The sequence below is a fragment of the Temnothorax curvispinosus genome, unplaced genomic scaffold (genome assembly GCF_003070985.1).
Source record: "Temnothorax curvispinosus isolate PA1 unplaced genomic scaffold, ASM307098v1 QBEX01008353.1, whole genome shotgun sequence".
NCBI classification, from domain to species: domain Eukaryota; kingdom Metazoa; phylum Arthropoda; class Insecta; order Hymenoptera; family Formicidae; genus Temnothorax; species Temnothorax curvispinosus.
The window spans coordinates 137,967-155,064 of NW_020218133.1; the positions used below are offsets into that span (position 1 = coordinate 137,967).

A 17,098-nucleotide genomic window follows, 5' to 3' on the forward strand; every position below is an offset into this window, starting at 1 on the left:
CCCGCGACGCGACGGCCTTTTTCTCGCTCGGCGACACGGATGGAAGTTAACATTCCGCGCGACGACCTTTACTCTTTCGCTCTATGACGAACGAAATTTTATTCGCGTGAAAAAACTCAGCTCTAAAATTCTTATGGATTTAAATAAAATTAATAGCCGTCCTACAATTGTGGAAGCAATTGGTTCGTCGAACGAAGGAAGCGTACTTTTAAATCGTCATGACTGACCGTTAGTTATACGTAATACCATTAGTTTATCTGTCTATTCACACATCGAAGTCCCCATTTCTATCGCATTCGCAAGTGTGACAACATTATCGGCCCTCGTTACACGTACCCCATTACGTTTCCTCCAAACACCCGTTCCAATCTATTGTCAGAAGTATAACGTAACGCGGTCCGCAGCACAGGCTCTATGGGATAATGTTTGCAGGGCAAAGCCAAACGGAGATTTCGCGTCGTGGCCAATTGTAGAATAATCGCGTGCTCAAAGGAGAGTGACGGCGGGCGCATGGGGGGAGGATTCAGCAAAGGTTAACGTCTGTGTCTCCATAGGGATGCTCTTGGTGCACAGAGTACGTTAACCCCTCGGTCCGCCTTTGACCCTCTCCAAGAAAGGACGAGGCCCAGGGAGTACTGCAGAAAGGGATAAGCTCACCCGTGAATATCCTTCGCTGCACCGACAGTAAAGCTCAAGGATATAGGGTAACTTCGGTGTCAAAGGAGCGAGAAGCGTGTAACCTCTCATTGCAAGATTTCCTAGGAAATCCTCCGCGCGCGCGCACATAGACGATTCCCTCATTGATATACTCGATTTTTAGAACGTGTAGAATTTACAGAATATGGGGCTCTATGAATGTTTCTTGAATTGTCTATGTGAAATTTTGAAAATATAACTTTCCAAGGTTTGAAGGATCTACAGAAGTTAAGGAATCGATTATCCGAGACGCAAAGATTCTACGATCCGCGCCAAAAAAGCGCTACGGTATTTGATTTGTAGGATACGAGGAATCCGAAGAACGTTAAGATTCTCGAACGACCGGCGCGGAATCTGTGTATACAATACCGTAAAAAAAAAAAAATAAGAATACTTTAGAGAGAGAAGAATTTCGCTAAGTTGTAAAACGAAGGCAACTCGGAAGGCAATAAAACTCAAATTCTACCGGTTCACACCGGAAGAGCGTCATCAGAACACAATAATTCCGATGTCAAAGGAGCGGGGGCGGGAGAGTTCCGCGAGTCGATTCTGCGGGGATTCCGAGGACTCGGTCTATTGGCCTCCGTGGAGGACTTCGGCTCGTATGCAGATGAATGGAGATACGACGCAGCCGCTTGCATATCTACTTTGCCTTTCACGTTGTGCACGACGGCGACGGGATCGGGCGATGGATATCGATTCCCGAAGGCCAGCTCGCTCGGATTGACGGCATGTCTTGCTTCAAACGGACCAGCGGGACGTATGTCGAAGATACGTAACTTTACGACGAATAACTTCTTATGAAATTAAAGGGAAGGAAAAAAAGATAGCACGAGCTTTTATCCGACTCGACAGTCAAATTTTTTTACGTTGCGAATATTTCAAGATTAATCTCAATTAATCTCAATTAAATAAAAGTGTTAGATCATCATCGGGGACATCGAAGCGAGCTCGGGAGTTTCGGGTCGTCTACCTATATTTTCTACATGATTTATGTTCGACGAGAGCCGACTCTTTCTATAAGGACCACTTTCTCTAACGTCCGTTAACTCCAACCGACTGATAACTTTTCAGAATAGCCAACTTCCACGGGCTATTCTGAAAAGTTAACGGTCGGTTAGAGCCAACAGACGTTGGCAAAAGTGGTCCTAAGAGATAAATCTATAAAGAAGTTTTGTTTCAATAACGTCAAATACGTCAAATCTGTTCGTTCCTTCTTTCTCCCTCTTTCGTGTCCTCGCGCTGATCTCATCCGCATCCCTTTCCTCGCGGCTATCGATCCTCGCGCGCTTCCCCGCGCGAATCGTCCCGAAGAAAAATCTATTTGCAAGAAAAATCTATGAGAGTCCACTTTTCCAACTCGACCGAACTGTAGATTACCGGGCCGGGAATCAGTTTTCCGGGTCGGAGTTGCCTAACCTTTCTCGTAACCTTCGTGCTCAATCGACGGCGCGACCCCGATATCCTTTCGGCATCCTCTTTAACTTGTCGCTATCGTTATATCGGATCTGCCCCGGCGCGGGGAGACGATCGACGAAGAAACCGAGTCTATTCTTTATCCCGGCTGCGCGCGCGCGAATCAGATGTATATATTTTCACGTCGCAGCGATTTCTCTCGTTTGTAACGCGCAAACCCCTTCCGGGATGAAACGAACACGAAACTTTATGTTGGACGCTCTGTTTCGCTCGGGGAGAAAGCCCTTTTCTATCATCTCTGAAAAATTACTCAACTTCCTCTTCATCACTCTACTTTGTGTGAAGATAAAAAATGAATTAAAATAAGTTGACGGATATTCACTGTGTACACAGTCTGTATAATTGAATTGCTTATCCTTCTTTGAAATCGAGGACCGGCTTTTTAAATATGTATATTACTCACCTCCCTTGTTACTTAACGTCAGTTTTATCAAACTTCGGGGATTTGAAATTTATCCCTAATCTTTTAATTTTTATTCTCCTCAGGTTCTAACCGGCAAAATCTCAACTGATGACAAACCGCATGTACATACGCGAATTTATGAAAATGCGAATACTTCCGTTTCGGCATAGTCAATGATGTAGTTTAAAATTAATGCAACACACAGGGGTGTCTCGGTAGAGCGATATCTCGCAGATGAACGACGCCGAAGGGAGGGTGCGGAGCGATCGAATGCGATCCGCAAGTACCTGCAATTACCAATTATAATTGCATACAGACTAATTGGTAAACACTAATAATAACAACAATGCGCACTCATCGATCAGCAGTTTGGGAACGGACCACATTGCATGCCAATAATCGTTCGCTCGTTTGCCGTATGCTCGTGACCCGTATATTCGTTAGTCCCGTATATTCGTTAGTCTTGAATGCAAAAGCTACAAATATCAGATTTAGTAAGTCTTTCCGCGCGAATATAACTGCTACTGTACGGATATCTGTACTAACACTATTAACCAATGTAATGTTATCATGCAGGATATTATTGTGTATAACAGAAATAAACTTCGTCGCGAAAAATTAACTTTATCGAGAGAGAAATAGAATGTTTATGGAAAAAAGCTTTTTTTGCATTAATTCTTAAATACGACTCTCAATAGAATATCTTGTTTTATATATGTGCTTTCTATATATGGATTCTAATATACATGTATTTTTACTTTACGTTTCGCTCACGCGATCTTCTTAAACTTCCAAGTTAAATGAATAAAATCTATTCTTTGAGATAAGCTTTTAACACGCGATTTTAACATAAATATATATGTATATTTATATTAAAAAATGTATTTTTTCCTAAATGATTACTGTAAAGTTGATACGATTTTTTTTTCAAATTTCCAAATTAAACAAATAAAATCTATTTATTAGTTAACACGATTTTCTTATATACAATATACATACATATGCATGTATTCTTCCGAATAATTATTACATAATTACATTTTTATAAAATAAAGTTTCAAGTGTTTAAGGATTAATGCATGTATCTAGCGGAACAATCTGTGCATCACGGCACTTCTATCTCACTTCCCTTTCTGAAATGCTGCGACACGCGACGATTCCGGGTTTCCTTGGAGATTCGCGAAATACCGTAGAAAACTACCCTCGGGTATCTCGAAATTTCTCGGCGCAGATGACTACATTTCCCACGGGAAGCGGTCCTCTTTCTCGGACTTATTTTCGTCCGAGATGAAAGGAAACTTGCGGTGTGGTCATAGAACGCGTCGCGGGAGGTCCACGGGATCCTTAAGGGATCTCGGCCCCGCCAGCCGTTTTCCGACACGGAAATCAATCTCAACAGCTTCTCGTATCAATCTCCCATCGCACCTGAAGCACCCAATCACGTCGGTGTCGGGGTGTCCTCCGCCGCTCGTCCATTTGGGAGAAAGTTCGCCTTGAAAATCCTCGTGAGACGCGAGAGACTTCACCCGATGACGGGAAGGAAGAACAATGTCTCCGCTTGAACCGCTCGTCCGGACGAGCAGTGGATATATTGATTTCTGAATGAACCGACTGCGTCGAACAAAATTTTCTACCGGCGTCCGGGAAATCCGTTGCAAAAAAAACGTCACTTAAAAATACATTTGTTTCACAAAATAGCGATTTTACAGTATTCTCTTCGGCGATTTGAATATATTCGTGAACTTAAAATGCGAAATCCTTCATAGGGAACGGTCCAAAATCTATGAATACAAAGTACGTGAATGCAAATTAGGGAATGCATTGTAAGGGAAATATCAAGTCTAATCCGTTGACTCTTTGTTCGATAAAATTATCGTTTACCACTGAATATAATGAGTCCCTTATTAAGTGATAAAAAGAAATTGGATATCCTGATAGCGCGTCATAACTGTTATGTGGTAAGAAGATCGGGAGCTCGTTTTTCCATGATATTCCATATCAAGGGCAATCTCTAGATAATAAAATTTATCATAAATACCCCATCAAAGGCAGCCACATAACTCATTTGCAACATACGCTCGACATTTGGTAATAAAATCTCACATTTCAGCTCATGAATTTGTTAAATTGTATAAATAAACGGACACGCTGCACGTAGAAGCACGCGTGTTCATAAATTATATTAAAAAATTACTAGGTTTTAGTTACTACTTCATACATGCATTTTGCAATATCCCGCTTTAAGCGCATTCTCACATACAACGCGTAATTAGACGCGCAAAGCAGCAATGTAAAAAATGGCCCGGCGATATTAATGTGACAGTCATGAATTTGTTCTACTCTCTGATTAAGTCGCTAATCGATCTACTAATCCACTGTAAAATTAATATAAATCTCCGACATGATACATATATGCGAATAAATGGAGCGTCATAATTTAAAATCGATATACCGACATCACGAGTTCGCGGGTCACAAAATAGATTCATAATATTACAAACTACGCTAATTAATGTCAACCGCGCGTAAATTGTATCGTGTTTTATCGCGACTCTTCGTACGTCGCTCAATTAAATTTTCGCAGACGCGCGTACAAATTGTTGGCAAATACGTAAAAATATACACGTCGAAATGTATGCCGTAATTTGAGATAAACATATGTTTTTTCATGCTCGTCCATTCTCGCAATTTATATTCAAATATGAAAAAAATATTCGCGAAACTTTCACATCCGCGTGTATCCGGGAAAAATATTGGAGAGAAAGATCCTTTATTTTATATGTATTTTTTTCGTTGCAAAATACGATCGAACACAAATCGCAGCTTACGACGATAAGCGCGATATTTCTTTAATAATCGCAATTTATATGACACAGGCACGTATTTGCACGAAAGGGTTAAATCTGCCGTTACTCCGCACGAGGAATAAACATATGTCACGACGATTACACGTTATCTCGCGACAGGCAAAGGGGGAAAGGGGGATCGTTTCATGAACGTAAATCCTGATAGAAGCCCCTGCGCTCTGAACCTGACCCCTCTCTCGCTTGTCGCCACCCACATCACCCTTTTGTGTTATTGCGATTGAGTGCAGCCAACTACTACCCTCGTGTCGATCCTCGAGCGTGTCAGAAACTATGACATTAATGCACGTTGTCACGCGTAATTATGAGTCAGAGCCGAATAATCGTGCGGCTGATAGCGCGTGGGTCGCAAGGAAAGCGCGGTTGGAGAAGGATCGGGTACGGAGACGAGCAAATATTATCGTATCGTATTATCGGATAAAGTGAGAAACTCGAGGTGCAATGATTCTTTAGCGAAATTTCGGCAATACAAATAGCGAGGTTTCAAAATAATTTGGTGTTATTATAACGCGAGCGCTTCGATGTCATCGCGCCAGTCCAATAATTTCCCATTTAATTTCGAACGGATTTGCGAATGTGTCAAAGTAGGAGCGTTTATCATAGTCGCGTGTGCGCGTTGATGAAATTCCATGTATTCTGTCATGCGATAATTTCCGCGAAACGGTAGTGTTGTACAGAAGTGTCCACGAGCTTCAATGTAAAATAGAGAGATAATCCTTACTATACATTATATAATGCAGAGATATTATCGCCGTTGCTCGTCGAGGTATTTTCAAAGTTAGTCATTTTGTTGACCTCGCATAGAATATCACAATGTAGAGTATGTCGTTTGGATTTGCGTATAATAATCGCAAATGGTAATCAACGGAATTATATCACGACATAGAAATGGCAATTATAGTTAGATTATTGCGTCAGATTTAGCACATAGAATATCTGTTGCGTAACGTTTTACTAGATCCTTAAGATGACCCTTATTTCTTCAATCATACTGTCGACATACGCTTCTGTTTATATTTTTCATCGCGATACTATAAAATAATATTCATATACTTTTTTTATTCGATCATTTAGAGCATAATAAAAAAATGAAAATCATATAAACAATTTTTCATACTGTATATACATGCACACGTTGTACAATGAATGTGTAACATAGAAGAGGTATAATCTTCTTCGTCTGAATCACTAATCATCATCTTGTCGTTAGTGAGTGGGATAAGTTCCTCCCGCTGTGCGCAAGTAATTCGCAATTGGCTTGGCTCGATTCTCCGCGCGCGGGCCCTTTCGGCTAATTTCAATTAGGGATAATTGATTGCTTTACACCCATCGTTCCGTACTCGGTCCGTCCTCTTTGTCCGCGCGCTCGACGGAGACAGTCATCGAGATCGAAAGACGAAGCGAGAGAGACGTGTGGAAAGTAGGAGAGAGAGGGAGAACGCGATGGGAAGAGTAGGTAGGATATCTCCTTCAACAATCGAGGGTCCGAGCGGACGAGGAATGTAGGTGGAGAAGGGATCTAATCGCATGCGGTCCATCCCTATTCAACCATCCGATTCAACTACCATCGCAATCAGCTACCGTGAAGGATATCGCTCCTCTAATTGCTGGCCATCGATCACTCGATGATCGAGCAAGCGTGGAAAGACGGAAGATTAAGATGTCCGGATCTAACTCGAGACTTTTTCTTACGATACCTCTCGCGCGGAGTATAAAAGCCTTCGCGCATACGAGTACAAGTGCTTTAAGGATGGTAAGCTCAAATATCTAACCGTAGTCAACCCCCCCGAGAAGAGTTTCTATATCCGGCTGCGACACCCCTTCTCGTCAAAGCCTGCGGCGCTCTCGCGATTGCAATGAAGAAAATGTTTGCGCGAAGGAAACAAGGAATTAAGGGGGGCGGCGCAGCTTTATGCGAAAACTCCCTACCCTCGCGTATGTAAGATCGCCTTAGGCGAGAAGAAGGAAGATTGCTCTGACTCGGCGCGGCAGAATAAAATTTTATTTTGATAAGGGAGGAAGAGAATTTTTTAATATCTCTATACATCTCTAGATTATCGGAATATTTTTGGATTTTTGTAATTTTGCATCTTCGATTATATCTGAACCCCCTGCTATTCTTAAGATAGCCATATAGGCTTCTATATTATGTCCCTGCTTATATCTCCCACTCGTTTTATTTATCCTTTTAATCCGCCTGCTCCATTCGAAGAGCGTGTCGGAGATTTTATTTATACTGCGACCCGTTATTGCCGCTGCGCGCCGCGCCGTCGGGACGCGCGGAAGAGGGTCGGCGGCCTTCATTAGGTCTTCTTCGCGTCTAATCCAACTTGAATACCGGTGTCGTGGGATGGAGACAGGGCTGTACTTCCCGCACGATGCCCCTGGGTATTTTGTAGTTACCCTAGATACCCGGACTACCTCGAGTCGCGCTGACGGATAAGCGTCGTTCGCGCTCTTTGTTTCGTTGCCTGATTAATTGAACAGTCCAGGAATGACTCGCCGTGGCGTTTTCGACCGACCTTTTCAGCGAGTGCGTTTAAAGCGGATGCTTTAACGAGCTTGAAAAACGACGGTCGTCGGAGTTATCAGCGCGGTCGAGCGTTCGCGCCATATCAGCACCCGGTGATAATAAATGCGCGAGCAGATTTCTGTCGCGAAAATGTGGCCAATTTATTCTCGTCGTCGCGATACGAACGCGGCCTTCGTACGTGGATGCGATGGTATCGTCGGTCGACTCCGAACACTTGGAAAAAAGGAGCTTTAGCATAATTACGCCGTTCCGAGCGCGAGTCGTTGCGGTATGCGAACGAAAATAGGACGAGACACCGATTGTTTCCCCGGATATAATCAAAACAACTCAAGTAATACCGAAAGGCGTTGTCTGATTTATTCGCTTTCATTTATGACGATTATTCGACTTTTTTTAAATTCGCTATAACTTTTCGAGGGCTTAACGTACGCTACAGCTAGAATTTATTGCGCGCTATATCAGGCTAAGATAATATCTACGAAAGATCAGAGCGCATTATCGTCTTAAATCTTATTAAGTGCAGCGGAAAATAATTGCGCTTATACGAACGGAGAGCGAATTATCAACGAAGATGAATTTTTCACCAGCCTTGTGGATTTCGTGGCACACGCCGGCGCGGCGCTCTCTCGGTGGTTGGTCGATTAGTTTATTACAACGTAAAGTACGTGGCCGCGTCTGTAACAACCGACATTAGATGCGAAAGCAATTAGGGAGAAGTTTACGGGTGGCGCGGCGTCCCGCGTAGCGCGTCCCTCCTAGAAAGATTTTAATTACAACCTGTAAACGCGGCGAACGGTCGGACCCGTTGCATTTAAGTCTCGTTTCATTATCACGCCAGACTCGAATGTAACTTTTTAACCGTCCTGGCATTTATATGACATAATTAAGATTTTTCTGACACGATCCTCGCCAACGTCCCGCTGCGACGGCAGGGCCGCTATACTTTTTCACGCCTCGTTCCGTCATCGTGACGAGCTCTCGCCGTATTACTCGACGGAGGAAAACGGAGGAAAACGTGTCCTCGTTTTACCTGACGCGCGAACGCGAGTCCTTGCATTTGAAAAATTATTACACGAGACGATTCATCCCCCGGCCTTATCTTAATTGGTTTAAACTCTCGGGCCACCGCCACACGGAGGAGGAGCAGATTGGAATTTCTGGTGGCGCATGCACGATTATGCCGGAAGCGTACACGCGATAAAACGTTGCGGAATTAAACGAGATTAAAATCTGTAGGATTACCCGCGCAACATCAAAGCGGGCTTTTCTTTTTGCTCAACCTGTGTACATACATTGAAATCTGCCGCAATTTTAATCTCTTTCTCTAACGAGTATTATATGCAGAAAAAGCGGAATAATACACTAACAAACATTATGAAAAGTATAATGATATATAATTATACGCATGAAAACGTTTTTATCATAAAGTACCAGATGTGTCTGCAAACATACACGTCCCATAAAAGACAGATGAAAAGATGAGGATTAAAAATACAAGATTAACGCGACATTTAAAGAACACGAATCTGAAAGTGAATTTCCATTAATGGCAATACGTTAAAGAGAGAAATATATTTCATTAATCTAATTTAATTGCGCGATCCTCAAAGAGTGATTATCTGTTCGACGGATCAAGCGAATCTCCCTCTCCTCGAGACGCACGCTCCTACCATTAATTCTCATAACCGTACACTCCACCGTGATTCAATAACAGGTCAATAATAAACTCGATCAACGGGAGGAAACGGTGAGACACGGGTGGAACGTCTCTCACCCTCGGTACCTCGCGGATTCCGCAGTCTCCGACAAGACAAACGAAGCCGCCCCTTCCTGGCCTGTGGCTACGGGATGTGTCGCAGACGCCCGAGCGGCTTGTTCTCCGGCACGTAGAGTACAGTGTAACCAACCCCCTCACCTGCTCGCGGGGACTCGCTCAAAGTTGTCGGCAGACACATACATATGCGCGCGTGCATACACACACATACACGTACCTACACGTGCAATTTGGATCCTGTCGTCCGCCACCACCGCCATCGCCATACCCGGACTATACAGCGTCTTTAAGTTTCGCACAAAGACCGGAGGAGCAGTTAAGTTACCTAGAAGCCAGAGTTCGCACCGTCCTCCTTTGTCATGCCCTCCCCCTGGCCTACCCCACCCGACGGCGCAAGCCTCTGCCTCTCTTCGGCTCTTCCTCTCGCTCACCCCTTCCTCGCGACTTCTCCGTCCCCAAGGCGACGAGAGTCTTTAACTTTCCGCGACTAAATTTACCGGCAGTCGAAATACCCGCCATTGTCACCGTCGCGTGTCACGGGCTGGATGAAAGTACCGAGTCTACCGAATCGTTGGATTCGTCTAGCGCCTCGAGATGTTGAATCGTCGCGTATAAATCTACGGTATTTTCAATTATTTGGAGCCGCACGCTCTTAATGGTAAACGATAAGTATGTTTTCACTGACGATAACGGGATGGGTATTTCAGTGAGAAAAATTTTAGACGTGCGAGATTGGGAATTCAGAAATCTCTTGTCGTAAGGTAACCGGAAATCGATCTGAAATCTGTTCCTTTTTTATTCCGATCGAATTTCAATTTTTTCCGGAGGAAAAGCCTCGAGAAATTCAACGAAATCACTTCGCCGAACGTGCGGTACGTAGAAATGTCCCCTGTTAACCTCGCGCGACTTCACCAATGCGCCGTTTTGCAGGGCATTATCTCGCCAACAAATGTAACTTTACAACGGCGAGCGAATGGCTCGCACTACTGTGAGTCGCAACTGTGGCTGACCTGCACCCCTTAACTCTTTGCCTGGTCGTCCACGTACTTAATAGGATAATGCCTGGCGGTTATTTGGCTGTTGTTCCTGCAGTCGTGTCCGTATACCCGTCCGCTACATCTATCTCGTTATTCTCTCGCGTGCGTTTTGTCGTTCCAAAGCCGCTTTCGTCCAGATCTTACGATAAGTCCATGGCAACTAAAGTGATTCGGACCGCTCTAGGAGTCAGACTGGTTTCTATCGAGCTATTTCGATATACCATTTTAACTCGGAATCTATTTTCGTGCCAGACGTTTGTATAAAAATCTTAAAGTCTCGTTAGAAATGGCGAATTAAAAATGCTCGAGGAATATATAAGTAAAGACGCGGCTTATAGTTCGTTCAAAAAAAGGTTTTATCCGGACCTAATCGGAGAATAAGATCTCATTAAAACGCTTCGTTCCCGAGATTCGACTCGGAATGAGAAATTGCGTAAGACAAACAAGGATGAAACGCGGCGACGAGAAAAGGAGCACGTTCAGGACGATAGTCGAGGAAAGGCCAACGATAGTCGGGCGAGAAGTGAAATGATAAATTAAACCGACCCGCGGTAACGCTCGGCCCGCAAAACAAGGCGGGTTAAGCTGCGGAATTATGAAAGTTCCAAGACTAATTGTGAAACTTTTCGCGATGTACAAAATTGCCGCAGACTCTCCGCGCGGGACGATGAGAGACGGACGCGGGGGTCAGTCCTCTCGTTGCCGCTCGAGGTGAAGTGCCGCGAGATGGGCGCCGACTTGACGAGATAAAGAGAGCTTTTCTCCCGACGCTCGGGGAGAAATAAAGGGGACGGAGTCACAGCTTCGACCTCTCGAGTTCTCCACTCGTCTGAATTTCGCGGCGCGAGAAGAAGGGGGAACCGAATCGCGCGTTTGTCCGAAGTTACTGCCGAGTAAATTGCGCCCCAAAGTCAATTCGCCATGATTTGACTTAAGTTTATTACCACAAGCTGACGAAAGAGTGCACAAAGAGTGTCTAAATGTGCGGGAACTAAAGCGTGGGATTTAAAACGTCAGAGACTTAAACGCTTAAGAAGTTGTCAGTGCAAATATCTTAGAGTGCGCGAAATCTCCTTTCTGGTCTAAAAGATTTGTAACAAGCAGTTTAAGACGGTTATAAAAATGCATGATAAAAATACCGTTTTTAGGAGCAAAAGAGAGGCTGCGCAAAGTTATTTATCGTCCACTCGTTTCTTCCACATTTTCTTCCAGTAAATAATTTTGAGTTGCAAATCGATGCAGTCTGCAGCGTCACGCGAGCATAACTATCGCCATCGCTTTCTCGAGGAAATCGCAAGCCGACGTCCTTTATTTACCGCGCATCACGACGGCAGCGGAAGAGCAAGGGGGGGGGAGAGGGCGCGGATAGCGGAGCGAGGGGGAGGATAATGTAATTCTTGACAATCTCTTTCAAGACGCGTCTCGTAAAAAGTCTTTTGCACGCGGTAATCTCGTTCGAGCTGTTTGCTCTCCAATACGTCGCTCCGGCGTAGACAAAAAAAAGAAGAAGGATAAGACGCAGCGATTCGACGAGGAATAAAAGTAGCGGCCCGTCATCGGCCACGCTCCTTTCCTCCGTTCTCCCGTCGTCGTTGCAGCTCCGCGGAAAAAAAACGCCTCGGGCCGAATAACATTGATCCAGCGGCGGCGGCTCGTGTCAACGGAGTCGACGACCTTACGACCTTTGATTATTTAGTTCGAACGGTTCCCACGGTGGTCTCCGAGGTAATTCGTCGGGTTAGCTCGCGACGGTGTCCCCCATAGGAAGGCGGACTTAAAGAATAAGTTATGCGGGAATACATCGTTGAAAACGCCGTGAAAGAGCAACACGTTATTATACTTTTATTGTGGCGAACGTAACTTTCTCAAAAGAAGAAATTTTTCTAAAATTAACCAACTAGATTAAAGATTATATAACTAGAGCCTTTTTTCCAGACAAAAATAAAATTAAGGAAAGTTTTATCGCAATGCACAAAATCAAATATAGATTGTATAGTTGTAATTTTTATCATTCTTACAATATTATGCGGAATCATTCTGCTCGTGATAAAAGTGAGCCTTCAATCAATGATTTTTTATAAAAAGCATCCTCTTTTTTTCTTGAACTTTATACGAGTCTTCATATATCCATGCTGTACTAGGTATACGCGATATAACGACCGTCACTCGGCAGGTTCGCCGCAAAGCTTGCGTAATATTGCTAACCCCAACGTGCACTATGAAACGCTCGTTTTCCGGTGTGAGGCCGAGGGTCCGCTCGCGCGCGCCCGCGCGCGGCTTAGCCGCGCAAATCGGATTAATTATTTCCCGGCGTGGCCGGTTGTGGCCGAAGGCGCGGCCTTTTCTTATCGCCGGGTTTAACGTAAGCACTTGGGAGGGCACACGGTGGTGTGCGTCGCCCTACACGGGATGTGTTTGCCTTCGGGTCTTCGTCAAGATCGATGGCGCCGTGCCACGGCGCGGCGCCGATGCGACTATCCGCGTAAGCGTTGCCGCCGTGCCATCCTGCCGTGCGGCAGCGCAAACATTGCACGTCGAAATTACACACCGCGCGACATCGCAAACACGGACGCGGACGCGAAGACGACGACGGCGCGGAGGCGAGGCGAGGCGAAGCGAGGCGGGACGAACGAGGGTGCGCCTAACGAGGCCCGTCGTCGCGTTTACCATAACCCGCTAAGGATAATAAGGATTTTGATTGAGCAGGTTGTTTGCCGCGTCCCCATTGATTAAAGACGATCTTACGATGCGCCACTCACGACGCGGCCGGGCGAGATAAAGATGCGGCGCGGCGGCGGTACGCCTATTTTTTTGAGCTTCAAACGAGGAGCTTGTTAAAATCTAATTTCTTCTGAAAACTTTGATTAAAGTACAACGAAATGACGCTGAAAATATGAGTTTTCACTACTGATAAATTCTGTTTTTTTTTTATCTGACGCCTTATCAACTTAGAAATTCACGTGTTTAGATACCCCGGAATAATATCCGAATGTTAAAAAGGGATATCTACCTCAGCGATTTTCCCCGGAACGAGAGCAATTTCGCGAGAATGCGACTGCCGGTGCGCGCGCGAACTCGCTTCGATTTCCGCCTGGCGCGCGATAAAGTGCAACAGGATGCATTAATGTGAACGGATTCTGACGCGTTGGCTCGCTGACGCCCGCGCGATATTAGTCAGCTACGCTCAATCGCAATAACGCCCGTCCTCCCCCTCCCTCTCCCCCGGGGGCTCCCTTTCTATCAGGAATATCAGGATCTACATCGATGAATACCCCAACGGACGCCGAACGGTCGTAAATGCGGATACGTCGATAACGGATTGCCGGCCGCCGCTCTCCGTTATACACTCGCGAACCATCGAAGAAGCTCTGAATTACGAAAGCGCGTAAGCGTCCGGCGCATATCGAATGCGCCTTCCGATCCGGTGTGCGGCTTTGCAGCCGCGACGGATGCATTATGGATGCATGTGCGCGCGCGCGCGCTCGTCTGCCCCGCGCCCTGCTCGTCCGCCCGCTCGTCGAGAGATCAAAGGATGAAATACCGAAACTCGACTCGGCGGAGTTAATGCACTCTGGCGCGCGAAAACTGGACTGGAAGAAAGGAAATAATGCAGATGCGGCGGCAGAGAACGCGGTCTCCGCCAAACCGTGGAAATTGAGTTTCCACGGCCGTGTCGAGAATTTTCCAGCGCGTCGTACTGGCCTATCTCGGTCGGGGAATGCCGCGCGATACAATGATGGAGATAATGACATTTTCTCGATTGTTTGTTGATTCTGCAAATTCGTAGTTTCTGCTTGGGGATTCAAATACCGTATCACGATAACTCTTTTTTCTGTTACGCTATTAAAAGCTAGTTTATGAAATACGCTACTATTATTAATATATCTCCACAGCTTTTCATTTAATCGCAGATTTTATAGTCTCGCTGCAATCATTAATATTAAATATATAATTTGCTAGTACTAAATCGCCAACTTTGATGTCTATATCTCAATCTATTTCTATTTAAATTTATCTTAGACTGTCAGATTGCATAAAATAAATGTTCTACTCACACATGTGATACAAAACCAAATTCTTCGTGCTGCCATTGTACTTCTGGAATGCTCGATTAGTGGGCGCGAACACGGTCACGTGGCGGTACGTGAGGGTAGTATTGGCCACTTGACTGGCTTCCAGAAGCTGGTAAAACTGAAACAGGAAAGCGGAATACGGTTTTACAATCTGTTCGATCTAGTCATCTCTTTGCTAATCGGTACTACCAATTAACGGGCGATATACGCAAAAAAAAAGGGAAAACGCTCACGGTATTATATCCTGTGTGCGCACCCTCAATCGCGCACCCTTGACAAAATCAAACAATCGCTCGCCGCGCTCAAAAGGGCAGGCTTGGTAGGAAGTCGTTAAATTAATCATCGTCTCTGCATGATAAAGCAGGAAACGAGCCCGGTATACGAGCGATCGATTCCGCTCTTCCGACGTCAGGCTCTTACGCGAACCCTTCTTCTACATAGCGGGAGGAGAAAAAAAATCCACACCCAGCGGGAACATGCCCCGAGCAATTCGCGTCAACGGGGATTAAAGTCGTAGTTCACGTCTAGTTGCAGGCTCGGGTTCGACGAGCACGTGCGCTAAAGCATTTAATCCGACGTGTCGGTTGAAATTTTCCGAGGACTTTCATCTCCCGCGGTGGCCGCGGCACAAAGGAACCTCGTTAGTTATCAATGCTTAATTAGCCGGATGTAAAGTCCGATCTACTGGCGGGTATTACGAGTCACCCTTCCTGTACCAGCTCCTCCTCCTTCTGTCGAGCGTCGCGTCGCCTGGGATCGAGTTGAGGGTAAAAACGCATGAAAACGCGGAAAACCGAAAGCTATCAAGCTGTTCGCATGACATTTTCGTATTTCTAGAATCTTGTTTTTCAAGGTTTGCGATATTAAATTGCCATATAATGATAACAACCACCTTTTTGATTTAATATAATTATTCCGTTATAACGATAATTATTATTCTGTAACGATATTGTAAAACAAAACATATTAATGAGATTTAATTCAGCACTCGCGATATTTCGCGGCATTTATATGCATGACATTTATACGAACGCGTACGATTCGCTCTGGAGAACGTAGAGTAGAGGAATTCGCTCGCGTTAGACGTAGAAAGTATGCCGGATAGTATGATAAAACCTGCGCCACCGTCGGCTTTGTCAATTTTATGATGCGTGCGGTATTCGAACAAGTTTTACCGCACAAAAGCGTCGCCGAGGCTTCCGATTCTCGTAAAACTCGGCGCGAGTATCGTAAAAACGCGATTATTTCGTCCCATTGCTTGAAACTCCCGCACTGCCGGGAGAACTATGTCGGCACTCGGCCATAATAAACTGCTAAAGTTTCGTACGTAGGAGGCGTACCTTGTCGGTAATTTTTCCGCCGCGTAACAACCCTCCGCTCTAATACGCTCAATCTTCCAAGTCTTTCGACTTTGCCGGAGTTAATAGAGTAATTTCGCATTTCGTATTTCCCTGTAGTCCACGTTCCAAATGTCCTACATTTGGTAATGAACACTTGTTTTATTTAATGTTAAACTTGCCCACAATATCCTTTTTAAATTCAAGAACAAAAATACGGAAAAGTACTCGTTTGGTTTTGACGTTAAATTCGTTAATGTCACATTATATTCAGTATGAGTCATTTTTAACTATAATTTCTATATAGGTCATCACTGCTCCTGTTCTGTCGTTAATTTAAATAAAACAATGTTAGTTTAATTAAACTAATGGAGATAAAATAATAAATTTTGACACACGTGCATGGTAGTTAAAAATAACAAAATGTTATTTAACTAAAGATATTGATTTAAATTTCATCAAGAAAGACCTCGAAACGCGAAGTTAAATGTTGATCGTGAACCGCCGGTTGGCGGATTTACGAATTATTGAAGCCGTGGTAAGTTTCCGTGGTAAGGCCATGGACGGCATTGTCGGAGGCGGGAAACTTTGTTACCACGGTCATATATGCTAATTAGTACACGGTGGGATAATTGGTAGGGAGATTCGGAGCAGGGTCTATTAGTTGCATCGGTCGGTCGGCGGTGCCGGCAGGAAATTTCTGATTAATTAGTGGAAGCTGTACGCGAGGATGCGGTCTATTTAGCTTCTATATTCTATGCTGATCGACATCGCGCGCGATATATAAATCAAGATCTCAAAATCAAAAATAACCCGACGCGACGTATATTCGGAGAAGAACGAAGATCTAATAAATGGATGAAATTCGCGAATACGATAAACAGGAAATCTTTTTTTTTTTTTCA

General features: G+C 44.6%; 1 protein-coding gene across 7 annotated transcripts in view; it reads right to left on the reverse strand.

Moving 5' to 3' along the window:
• The window catches only part of LOC112457842 (fasciclin-1), a 222,842-nt gene that overhangs the window by 67,471 nt on the left and 138,273 nt on the right, over positions 1-17,098 (reverse strand). For all 7 annotated transcript variants that reach the window (XM_025021135.1, XM_025021133.1, XM_025021132.1 and 4 more), the window contains exon 2: positions 14,839-14,974. In XM_025021135.1, the coding sequence (XP_024876903.1) occupies positions 14,839-14,974 (136 nt within the window). The remainder of the gene's footprint in view (positions 1-14,838; positions 14,975-17,098) is intronic.